At 42.9% G+C, this 13,256-nt stretch overlaps 1 protein-coding gene across 2 annotated transcripts in view; it reads left to right on the top strand.

The window, feature by feature from the left end:
* LOC140465507 (solute carrier family 15 member 2-like) overlaps positions 1-13,256 on the top strand; it is a 309,483-nt gene that overhangs the window by 268,525 nt on the left and 27,702 nt on the right. Inside the window, exons 16-19 of one of the 2 annotated variants that reach the window (XM_072561041.1) lie at positions 978-1,109; positions 6,600-6,646; positions 7,457-7,591; positions 10,119-10,236. In XM_072561041.1, coding sequence (XP_072417142.1) covers positions 978-1,109; positions 6,600-6,646; positions 7,457-7,591; positions 10,119-10,236 — 432 coding nt within the window. Of the gene's footprint in view, positions 1-977; positions 1,149-6,599; positions 6,647-7,456; positions 7,592-10,118; positions 10,237-13,256 lie in introns of both variants that reach the window. The other variant, XM_072561040.1, reaches the window with a different exon arrangement.

Raw genomic sequence — 13,256 nt, 5'->3', positions numbered from 1 at the left:
TTTCCTGTTTGATACATCAGTTACTATCTTAAGGTCATAGGAAATAGGAACAGGAGTAGGTCCTTTGGCCCCTTTATCCTGCTCCACCACACAGTAGGATCATGGCTGATCTGTCATTCCTCTCCGGCCTCCAGTTTTTTTTTTAACTTACTACACATTGAAGCATCCTGTTGATGTTATTCTCTATGTCAATGGACGTCCCCATAACTTTGTAACATTTCAATCAAGGCTTCACTTTCTTAAAGGCAAAGGAAGGAAACTTATAGTTTCTGCAAATTTCAAAATCCCCACTGTAGTCACCCAGCTTTGGCCATCACCTGTAAGTGAAGCTAAATCCAATATGAAGCAGGACAGTACTTTCAGCCCTGATTCATTGAAAGTTTGAAATGCCAATATCTGCACATTTAATGAAGGAAAACGAGTAATTTCTTCTCACAATCCTGTTCACACTTTGGAACAGATCAGGCAGTTTTACTTGTTATTGCCTCAGAATTATCATGCATACAAACTTCACTTCAGGCGCTATTTTATATGGATGTTCCCAGCCAGTGAATGTCAGATCAGCTCACTATGACTGAAAGGTCTTATAGATGGGCCCCAAGGTCTTATAGATGTTGGAACAGAATCCCTGTGTTATCATCAGTGTCAGAAACCTGCCTTTCTTTAATTGAGGATGTTGAGGCCAATTATTACTACTCCTTCTAGCTTGCAAACCCGCACACCCCATCCACTAAGGTCTACTTATCACTCTTGGTCCATTCTGGCATACTTTAAAACACCACTTTTACAGGGCAACTGGGGATGGATAATATAGCTTCATAGAATCCTGAGATCAAAAGGGAATAGCCTTGCCCACAGATATCAGATGGCTGTGTACCATTTCTGTCATTCGCTGCTGTCACAGCAACCAGTGTTTACGATGAGCAGAAAATAAGCTGAATTTACTTGCCGAATTCCACTAACTTATTTCTTTTCAGTTTTCTGACAGTTACCTTGTGCCCATCGATACCTTCATGTTCCACATTGTTCCAGTGAACTGTACGGTTCCCCAGCGGCCTTTAGACATAAATGTCACTATGGACTCAGAGACCAGCAGTACATTGTTCATGGTACGAGATTCTAAAACCAGTGAACTCATCCTCAAACAGGTGAGAAGGAAGAAATAACAGGTCAGCAGTAAAAATGAACCATTTTTATTGTCAGTGTTCTGGGCATTGGTGACTCTGACAATATTTGTTTCCCATTGGAGATGTATGCATCCAGGCAAGTGCAAAGTATTCCATTAAACTGCTGACCTGTGTTTGTTGATGGTTGAAAGGTTTTGAGAATTCAGGAGGTGAGTTACTGGCCAGAAAAATCATAGACTCTGACCTGTTCATTTTTTAAAAACTTATTTTTTCATGGAGTGTGAATGCCAACATTTATGAGGGGACAGTTCCAGCAACACTCAAGAAGCTTGACACTGTCCAGGAACAATCAGCCTGCTTGTTTGGCACAACATCCACAAGATGGGTGGCACGGTGGGTCAGTGGTTAGCACTGCTGCCTTACAACACCAGGGTCCCAGGTTCAATTCCAGCCTCAGGCGACTGTCTGTGGAGTTTGCACATTCTCCCCGTGTCTGTGTGGGTTTCCTCCGGGTGCTCTGCTTTCCTCCCACAGTCCAAAGATGTGCAGGTCAGGTGAATTGGCCATGCTAAATTGCTCATAGTGTTGGGTGCATTTGTCAGAGGGGAAATGGGTCTGGGTAGGTTACACTTCGGAGGGTCGGTGTGGACTGGTTGGGCCGAAGGGCCTGCTTCCACACTGTAGGGAATATAATCTAAGCTAATCATTCACTCCTTGTACCACTGACGCTCAGTAACAGCAGTGTGTACTATCTACAAGATGCACTGCAGAAATTCACCAAAGATCCTCAGACAGCACCTTCCAAACCCACAACCAATTCCATCCAGAAGGACATGGGCAGCAAATACACGGGAACACTGCCCCCTATAAATTCCTCTCCAAGCTACACACCATCCTGACTTGGAAATGTATCACTGTCCCTTCAATGTTGCCTGGAATTTTTGGAATTCCCTCCCTAAGGGCATTGTGGGTCAACCTACAGCACATGGATTACAGTGGTTCAAGAAGGCAGATCACCCCCACCTTCTCAAGGGCAGCTAGGATGGGTAATAAATGCTGGCCCAGCCGGGATGGAATAAAAAAGGAATTGCTAACTGCTCTTGAATTGAGTGGCTTACTCAGTTATTTCAGTTTAAGAGTTAACCATATTGCTGTGAGTCCGGAAATTCAAGTGGGCCAGACCAGGTAAGGACAGCAGATTTCCTTCCTTAAACAATCATTTATTCTGATTATGGCTGAACAAACACTTCACTTGATGTGAAGGTGCTGGTGTTGGACTGGGGTGGACAAAGTTAAAAATCTCACAACACCAGGTTAGAGTCCAACCTTTTAAAGCGCTGCTCCATCATGAAGTAGCTAGTGGGCCAGGATCCTACACCACTACCACCTGATGAAGGAGCAGTGCTCTAAAAACTAGTACTTCCAAATAAACCTGTTGGACTATAACCTGGTGTTGTGTGATTTTTAACTTTAAATAGAGCTGTTGGACTAAAACCTGGTGTCATGTGACCTCTGACATTTTACCCACACTGTCCTGATAACTCTTTATTGATAAATAGGAATCTATCAATTGTTACCTTAAACATAATTTAAGATTGAACCTCCACAGTCCTCTGTAGTAAAGATATATATCATATTTCACATGTTTCTTAGTAAAATAATTTATCCTCATCTCAGTCCTGAAAAGCATCCCTCATTTATTTTAAATTGTGCCTCTCTGGTTCCAGACTTCACATCTTACCTGCATCTACCTTGTCTATTCCTCTAAGTATTTTGTAAGTATCAATGACATCACCTCTCGTTCTTTGAAACTGTAGAGAATACAGGCCCAGTTTGCCCAGGCTCTGTCTTCAGAGGGCTGTTCCATCATCCAGGAACAAATCTGGTGAACCTTTGTTACACTCCTCCTCTTTCCTGTAAAAGGAGACCAAAATTGCACATTGTGCTCTTGGTGTAGTCTAACCAAGTTCCTATACAATCAAGACACAACTTCACTACTCCTGTACTCAAATCCTCTTGCAATAAAGGTTAACATTCCACTAGCCTTCCTAGTAGCATGTTGAACCTGCATATTAGCCTTCAGTGACTTAAAGATAAGGATATTCAAGTCCATTTGCATATCTATAGTTTCTTGAGAACAGGGTGGAAATCCAGCTGGATTCTTACAACAACTAATGAGACCATTACTGAGATTAAATTTATATTCCAGATTTATTAATTTCATTTCAATTCCACCAGTTACCACGTGAAACTTGAATCTGTTCCACATAGCATTAGCTTGGGCTGCTGGAGGACTAATCCAATGACCTTACCACTATGTCACAGTCTCCCCAAACCGCAGCCACTGTATTTGTAAGGCTAGTCCAGTTCTGATGTTCGTCAGGGGGAAGTCAGTAGTGCTAATGCCACTGAGAGTTTTATAACCAGGTGAGAAGCATTAAACTGACTTTTCAACCTTCTTGAATTGCAAGAAAGCTTTTAAGTTCTTTTTAGCAGAAGGCTTTGCCACTTTCAAGTTAAAATAGTTTCTTTCCAGTATTAGTTCACAATCACAAGGCTTTCTTGATTTAAAAAAAGTGTTTATTTCCTGCTAACCCTTAGAAAATATGTGCAATGAATGTGTAATGTCAAGTGTACAGTCTTTATGCACCAGCACACAGGCACTTACACAGACATGCGAGACATAATTAAGAGCAATATAGTTGGTACAAAGGAAGATAAAGGAACCTACACATTACAGACCTTCTGGTTGTCCTTGACACATAAGGCTCTAACCTGAAACCACAATTGGTTAGTTGATTGGACCATCACCTATAGAAAATATTGCATTTGTCTTTAAGTTCTGGTTTCAGTGTTATCATCAGGCAGTTTTGATTTGTTGAAAAGCGGAGATAGAGAGACAGCCTTTGCCAAACTGTGTTCAATGCTGCAGTCAATGACCCATCTCCTCTTGGTCTGTCTTAAACACCTTGAAATACAAGCTGGCTGTGCATTCCCTGTGTGATCCTCTTATTGTGTCCAGGCTTGATAACTATAGGCAATGTATCATCTCCAAAATGTGCAGATTCTCGTAATGGTATGAATCGAGTAGAAGTGAAGATGTATTGATGCCTCCCACGGAGATGTGGGCTAGTTTCATTACCTTTGGGAAGATAGTTTTAGCTCAGACTGTCCTTAGTTTAATCCATGCTGGTTTTATAAAGCTTGGCCAACCTTGGTGTGTCCAGAGATCTCTTTTGACAATTGAACTCGGTGCTTTTGGTCCTTTTCGAAACCATTTCAATTCGTGAAAGTACCAGGAATTAAAATCAGGATGATGAAATTCTTCAAATTCTATATTCTTCAATATTCAAATTCTACATTCTATATTCAAATTCTTCAAATTTTATATCATTGAGAAAAATGTCAAAAGAAGGTGGTATAATTCTCTCTTGTTAGAGGTGGTCATTGTCTGGTAGGGGCAGCATAAATGTTACTTGCCACACAAGCCTGACTCTGTCTTGCAGTATCTGAAGATTCATGGATGGCACTGAATAGATTAGATTAGATTACTTACAGTGTGGAAACAGGCCCTTCGGCCCAACAAGTCCACACCGCCCCGCCGAAGCACAACCCACCCATACCTCTACATCTACCCCTTACCTAACACTACGGGCAATTTAGCATGGCCAATTCACCTGACCTGCTCATCTTTGGACTGTGGGAGGAAACCGGAGCACCCGGAGGAAACCCACGCAGACACAGGGAGAATGTGCAAACTCCACACAGTCAGTCGCCTGAGGCGGGAATTGAACCCAGGTCTCCGGCGCTGTGAGGTCGCAGTGCTAACCACTGTGCCACTGTGCCGCCCATTTGTGTGCATTTGACAGCAAACATGCCGAATTCTGATCTTATAATAGAGAGAAAGTCATTCCTGATGCAGTTGTAAATGGTTGGGCCTAGGACACTGCCCTGACTAACTCCTGCAGTGATGTCCTGAGACTTGGGTTGTTCACCTGGCCAGTTGTTTATGAGGCCATTTAGCCCTGATTACCACTTGTTGCGTACACTGTTTTGCAAGCAGTTAATCCTGTGTTACAGCTCCATCAGCTTGAGCCCCCTCATGCACATATGTCTGGGACTGCTCTTGGCATGCTCCCCTGGACCCTTCACTGAACTGGGATTCCCCTGGCTTGATTGTAGTGATGGAGTAAGGGATATGCCAGACCATGAGGTTGTGCTTTTGCATCCTGGATGACCAGGTTTGAGTTTCTAGTCCTGTTCTGTGCCATAAATGTGTTATATACCATTTATCACAGTTAACAGTGCCACACAACATGATGGAGGGTAGTTTGGATGTGAAGATAGCATGAGGGAGGCAGAGTGGCCACTCCTATCCCAACTGCGATAGACAGGTGTGTCTGCAGCCATTATGTGGATCAAATAAAACAGGTTTTTCCATTTTTTTGGTTCCTTCACCGTCTGCCACAGATCCAACTTGGCAACTGTGAATTTAAGGACACAGCCAGCTCAGCCAACAATGATGGAACCTAGCAAGTTTTGGTGATGGACATTGGAATTTTTTACTCTATTCTTATGCCTCTCTCATCACCCAATGACAGCCAGAGTCAAGGTTGAGGGCTCCCACTGTAACTCCCACCCAACTGTACAGCACTGTGTCACTCACTACATCTGGTGGGTCTGCTCTGTTGATGGTCTAGGTCATACCCAGGATGATGCTGATGGGATCTGGACATTGTCTCCAAGATTTGATTCAGTGAGGATTACTGTATCAAGCTGTTGCTTGACTCGTCTGTGGGACTGCTTCCCCCAATCTCTCCAGATGTTAGTGAGGAGACTTTCAGGGCTGACACGGCTGGATTTGTCATTGTTGTTTCTCGTGCCTAGGTCAATACTGAGTGATCCCTCTGGTTCCAATACCTTGGTGTGGTTTGATACAACAGGGGAGTCTGCGGGGCCATTTCAGAGGGATTTCAGAGTCACTTTAAATAAGAATCAGTTAAGAGTTTTCTACATGTTAAGCCCATGCTGGACTCATCCTGGTAGTGTTTGATGGGAATTATAGAAGGAGCTTTACTCTACCAACTCTGCACTGTTCTTGTCCTGGGAGTGTTTGATGAGGACAGTGTAGAGGGAGCTTTACTCTGTATCTAACCTTGTTCTTCCCTTGCCCTGGAAGTGTTTGATGGGGACAGTGTAGAAAAGCTCTACTCTGTGTCTAACCCTGCGCTGTTCCTGTCCTGGGAGAGTTTGACGGAGACAATGCAGAGGGAGCTTTCCTCTGAATCTAAACCCAAGCTGTCCTGGGGTATTTAATGGGGACAGTGTAGAAGAGCTTTACTCTGAATCTAACCTCGTGTAGTCCCTGTTCTGGGAGTATTTGATGAGGGCAGCATGGAGTTTACTTTGTATTGAACTTGATTTTCAATCCCGTTATTATAGCAATATTTGTGGTTATTGTTATTCCTCCAGATTCCTGACAACAGTGTGAAGGTTTTGGATAATTCAGCTCTGGTACGGTATGTGATTTTCTGAACTTGGATGTATTGCTTACTGAAGATGGTCACTGTAGAAGAGATCTGCATGTACTGGGGAATTGCAGAGGGTATCCACATGAATTGAGGCATTGTAGAGGGTTCCTGCATTTATTGAGACAATATCTACATCTACTTTGGAATTGCACATTAGCACAAAGTGCTGATGTGATTGGAGTATAATGCACAGGAAAGCTGGATATACCGGCGAAGTTAGATATTAAACTGCATCATATCAGATCTAGGATATCCTGCAGAAGTTTCTGAAGGTAATTATTTGAAATGAAATCTGTTCAGATTCACCTGCGGAAGATGGTGGGACTTGAAGCCAGGCCTGGTAGCTCAATCATTGAGGTATGACCACAAGAGGCCTCACCCTCAGGGTAGACACTGTCGAAACAACCTGGTTATTACATACCTCTGGAGCAGGTGGAACTTTAACCCAGGCCTCTTAACTCAGAGGGAGGGACACCACCACTGCGGCACACGAGCCTGCAACCTCAGGGTAGTGCACTAGCCCAACCACCTTCAGTTGCTTCACCAATGACACTCCTCCTGTCATGAAGTGGAGGTGTTTGCTGCTGATTGCACAATGTTCAGCACGGTTGAATTGCTGGCAGGAATTATAATGAAAAGGCCTCAGAGTAAATATAGTTGGTGAATGAATGTACCTTCAGTGGATCCAGTGTAGTAGGCAGCAGCTATGGAGGTAATTAGTTCATCACCTGCTAATTAGATCCAAATGATTGCTTGGATTACAAAGTGTTGCACATCAATCGATTGTATCATCTACAGGATTTTTCCTGTGCTGGAAATACCAGATACCAGCAGCAACAAATCTCTGAGGTTGACGTGTGAACCAGACGCTGGTAAAGACCTGGAAGTCAGGCCATTTGACCCATCACTCTACACACCTGTACGACCCGGCAGGTAAGAAATGTACGATGCACTGTGTTACTAGATTGTTAATTCGATCTTCTCCCCTGTCCTCATACCCATCACTTGAAAACACAGAAACAAAGTTATGTCCACAATTCTCCCATCATCATCCATTCTTATGCTGTAAAGTGTTTGCAGCTTGCATCATCTGCTCATTCCCATTTTAATTGCACTTTCCAGATATTTTCAGACCTATTTCCAATTTATATTTGCTTTCCTCTATGAAAAGTAATAATTTGAAGGCTGTTTCATGCTTCTTCAAATGAGCTATCTCTCAGTAACATTTCCAAGTGAGTTACTCTGTGTCTCGTTGCTTTCAGTGTTGCCCTGTTCCTGACTGATCTTTATTACTATTTCTGAGACTGGGATAAAGGAAGAATTTCTTCTGACAGAGGGTTGTTAGTCTTTGGAATTCTCCACGCCAGACCTGTGGAGGTTGGGTCCTGGAAGAGTTAGAAAGATTTTTGATCAACAAGGGAATTCGGTTTTATAGGAGACAGACCAGAAAGTGGAGTTACGGTCACCATCAGACCAGCTAAAATCTTACAGAACGGCAGAGAGGACTTGATGGGCTGAATGACCTAATCCTGCTCCTACCCAGATGGAGAAACCAGTAAAAAATCAGTAATACTTGGAAATGAAGATACTGGTCGCACTGGAATTCCAGCATTCATCATTTGCAAGTTTTACTGGCTTCTGTTTCTGGGTACGTCATATGCTCCTATGATTTTTGGAGAATAATCTGTAAGGTTGTCACTTCCTGGACTGCCAAATTCCATTCGCTCAGTTAGAATATTATCCTGGCAATTCTGAAAGATATAAACTGACCGTAAGGGTGTATGTTCACACTGGGACCGGGATATCATACTGTTTTAACTTCATTTGTGCAGATTCTTTTACCACCTTAACCTTAAATGATTGGATTAATTAAGCACTGAGTTAGAAGCTACGTAGATGATCACTGACACAGCGACATAGAAGTACAAAGACTTGGATATTCTGGTGGGTAATTTCAATTCCACCAGGTTACTTCCAAGTAGTAAATTGGTGAGGAATTACACTGGCCCCAAAGTTGGCTGGGAAAACTCAACAAGGCCAGAGTTGTTGGGACTCTGTTGAATTGGATGGCTGGACTTTGTAATAATTTCAGTTTGAGGCACTGCAGCTAGACAGCTAGTGGGTTGGTTGGCTGCAGAGTGGGCTTGGCAGGAGGACAGTGTCAGGGAAACTCAAGACAGTCTCCAGCACTCGAGAGAGAGAGTGAGAGAGAGGAGTGAGAGATCTGGGCTTGTCAGAAGCTCTGGTGAGGCAAGGTAGATTCCCAAACACCGGTGGGGATGAAGAGCGACCTGTGAAGGGGCAGCTAGGACATTGTAGGCTTCTGTGAGGAGCGGATCAAATGGAGGAGATGTCTTCTGGTTGATATACCTAAAAAAAAACAATTACCTGCTTGACCCAGAAGCTCCAGTGTCCATTTTCCAGAGGCTTGAGGAGCTTAAATGTGACTGTCAAATTTCTTATATCCTTATGTATGGCTAGTCACTCTCTATCATAATATTTCCTTCATGCCAAAATGATTGAAACCAAGAGGTATAAATCCGACATCTTGCTTTCGATTTATACCCCATATACTTGACCTACTTAGTTTGGCTCATTGTTCTCCTGACTCCTGTTTAACAAAAATATTTTGTTTGAATTATAAGGAGGGACTGAATAGGTTGACACATTTTTCCCTGGTGTGTAGGGCACGAGAGATGACCTTAAAGAGGTTTAGGAAATCACAAGGGGCATAGATAAGATGACTAGCCAAGGTCTTTTCCCCAGGGTAGGGGAGTCCAAAATTAGAGGGCAAAGGATCAGGGTGAGAGGGGAAAGGTTTAAAAAGGACCTGAGTGGTAACGTTTTTCACACAGAAGGTGTTCATATAAGGGAATGAGCTGCCAGAGGAAGTGGTAGAGGTGGGTACACTTAAACATTTGAAAGACATTTGGACAGGTACATGGATAAGAAAGGTTTAAAGGGATATTGACCAAACACAGGCAAATGGGACTGGTTCAGTTTAGGAAATTTGTTCAGCATGGACAAGTTGGGCCGAAGGGCCTGTTTCCATGCTGTATAACTCTATGACTATGACAAGCAACAGCGTAGACTGATTTGGCCAACGTGTTGTTTCTCTGTTACACTTTCTATGTAGTTCTTTGTAACAGACAACAATCCAAATCCAAAACTCATATATACTAACATGTAGATGCAAATAATATCCACAAATGTACATAGTAATATTTTGTTATGCAGTAACATTAGACAGATGAGCATAAACAATTCACACGCACACAACATGTCCACTCACCCATCCACATATTATGATAGCTATACAAACTCACTCAAATGAGCAGCCTTATTTCGGTCTGAATCAATGCTAATTTTGTACAGTGAGAGCCTTTGAAGTGCTTTCAGACAGACTATTACTAATCCTTCGCCCTGATGCAGCTATGTTTTATGTGTTCCTTTACCTTAGGTGTTCTTTACAGCTCTCAGGAGTTGGGCCAAGTTTTCTCCATGTTGAAGGAGAGGTTGAACTGAAGGATGGGGGTGTTTATACTATTGCTGTATATCAGGCTAATCACACTGACAACGTAAGTATTACCGAGGGGGTCAGAGTGCACAGCTCTCTTCCAGTGCATCGGGTTACATCCCTGGTCTGCTCCTGTGTCTGGAACGCCCACGTTTTCTCCATTCATGCTGAAGGTGAACCAAGTTTAATTTCCTCCTTCATGTGAAAGAATCTTCAGAAAAATAATCTCTTCTAAAGCCCGAGTTTGCCTTAGACTCGAGTACTGCTCCCATAACTGAGGAGGTCATTCTAATACCTCTCAAAGTTTAGACAGGGCATAAGGAAAAGTCAATTTTTCACCTCTGCCCTTCAGTATCAGTGGTGAAATTTCTTGTTTGCTGTATGAGCTTTATCTTGCCAAAATGATCGCTACTATTGCGGTTATTGCTCCTTCTGTTCTTTTAAAATTTATTTACAGTATGTGGGTGTCACTGGCTAGGCCAGCATTTATTGCCCAGAGGGCTTTGATTTCTCATCTCCTTCCAGCAACATTCAAGTCTCTTCAGTCTGTAATATCGTTTAAAGGGAAACTGAATCAATGTTTGAAGAAGAGATGAATAATTGTTAACGTGAAGTGAAACTAATTGGGGGATTGAGGGCTAGAATTGGTATGGTGAGGCAAATGGTCTCCTTCTTTGTTGTAAAGATCTATATTTGATTCTAAACTTTTCTTTGTTCTTTTAAAGTTGACAATAATGGAAAATTCAGGATTCTTACTACATACCACTGTGTCTTTTACTCTCTGAAACTCTATGGGGCTGAACCTTACATAGTTTTTGGTTAAGGTTGAATTGTTTTTAGCTTCTTGGGGAGTTTTAACTACACAGCCTAACAAGTTTTCTTACCCTATTTTACCAAACTCTACATTAATTAGCTTCATATAATATAGAACATTACAGCGCAGTACAGGCCCTTCAGCCCTCGATGTTGAGCCGAACTGTGGAACTAATCTGAAGTCCATCTAACCTACATTATTTCATTCTCATCCGTATGCCTATCCAATGACTATTTAAATGCCCTAAAGTTGGTGAGTCTACTACTATGGCAGGCTGAGTATTCCACACTCCTACTACTCTCTGAGTAAAGAAACTACCTCTGATATCTGTCCTATATCTATCACCCCTCAATTTAAAGCTTTGTCCCCTCATGCTAGCCATCACCATCAGAGGAAAAAGGCTCTCACTGTCCACCCTATCTAACCCTCTGATTATCTTATATGTCTCAATTAAGTCACCTCTCAACCTTCTTCTCTCTAATGAAAACAGTCCCTCAGCCTTTCCTCATAAGACCTTCCCTCCATACCAGGCAACACCCTAGTAAATCTCCTCAGAACCCATTCCAAAGCTTCCACATCCTTCCTATAATGCGGTGACCAGAAGTGTATGCAATATTCCAAGTGCGGCTGCACCAGAGTTTTGTGCAGCTGCAGCATGACCTCATGGTTCTGAAACTCAATCCCTCTGCTAATAAAAGCTAACACACCATATACCTTCTTAACAACCCTATTAACCTGGGTGGCAACGTTCATGGATCTATGTACTTGGACACTCTGCTCATTTACACTTTACCAAGAATCTTACCATTAGCCCAGTACTCTGTATTCCTGTTACTTCTTCCAAAGTGAATCACCTCACACTTTTCCACATTAAACTTCATTTACCACCTCTCAGCCCAGCTCTGTAGTGTATGTCCCTCTGTAACCTGCAACATCCTTTGTCACAATTCACAACTCCTCCGACCTTAGTGTTATCTGCGAATTTACTGACCCATCCTTCTATGCCCTCATCCAGGTCATTTATAAAAATGACAAACAACAGTGACCCCAAAACAGATCCTTGTGGTACACCAATAGTAATTGAACTCCAGGATCAATATTTCCCATCCACCACCACCCTCTGTCTTCTTTCAGCTTGCCAATTCCTGATCCAAACCACTAAATCACCCTCAATCCCATACCTCTGTATTTTGTGCAATAACCTACCGTGGGAAACCTTATCAAACACTTTACTAAAATCCATATACACCACATCAACCGCTTTACCCTCATCCATCTGTTTGGTCACCTTCTCAAAGAACTCAGTTGGGTTTGAGAGGCATGACTTAGCCTTCACAAAATCATGTTGACTATCCCTAACCAACTTATTCCTCTCTAGATGATTATAAATTCTATCTGTTATAACGCTTTCCAACACTTTACCCACAATTGAAATAAGGTTCACCGGTCTATAATTTCCAGGGTTGTCACTACTCCCCTTCTTGAACAAGGGAACAACATTTGCTATCCTCCAGTCTTTTGGCATGATTCCTATAGACAATGATGACATAAAGATCAAAGCCAAAGGCATGGCAATCTCCTCCCTGGCTTCCCAGAGAATCCTAGAATAAATCCCATCCGACCCAGGGGACTTTTCTATTTTTACACTTTCCAGAATTGCTAATACCTCCTCCTTATGCACCTCAATCCCATCTAGTCTCCTATCCTGCCTCTGTGGCATCTCTTCCATCCAATTTACAGGCCACCTTACTGTGCACCATCCCTGGAACAACTCGCTACTTAACAGGCATACACTAAAAGACTGGCATCCCCTTTTCCTGTTTCATCTTTAAAAGGTGATTGTGTTCCTGGATGAGCTCTGGGATTTCAAAGCTGCCCTATGTCAGTAATGGACGGATTCTGTATGTGATGGAGGAGGTGATGATGGTACAGCGATTCTGCGACAGGAACCTGGAAGTCCTGATCGAGGGGGAGATCCACAGGACAGGAGTCCTGTTCCTGGAGGACTGGCAAAGGAAGCTGTCCTATCAGACTCTGGTTTGAAGTTACCAGTCTGGTCAGAAAGAAGATCCCTTCTCTGCTTTGCCACATTCCTCGCTGCCACCTCACTCTCAGTCTATCCTTGCGACTACAGTCACCTCACCCACACTGTTGATGTAACACCTTCCCTTACTTGGTTTCCCCAGACTCCCACACCATAACCTTCTGTGCTTCCTCCCCAACTCCTTCGGAATACCTCATTCTGGCTCTCCTACGTGCAGCAGTGA

This window comes from Chiloscyllium punctatum, chromosome 42 (assembly GCF_047496795.1).
Source record: "Chiloscyllium punctatum isolate Juve2018m chromosome 42, sChiPun1.3, whole genome shotgun sequence".
NCBI classification, from domain to species: domain Eukaryota; kingdom Metazoa; phylum Chordata; class Chondrichthyes; order Orectolobiformes; family Hemiscylliidae; genus Chiloscyllium; species Chiloscyllium punctatum.
The sequence above is the reverse complement of the archived record's forward strand: the minus strand, read 5'-3'. Positions and strand labels throughout refer to the sequence as shown.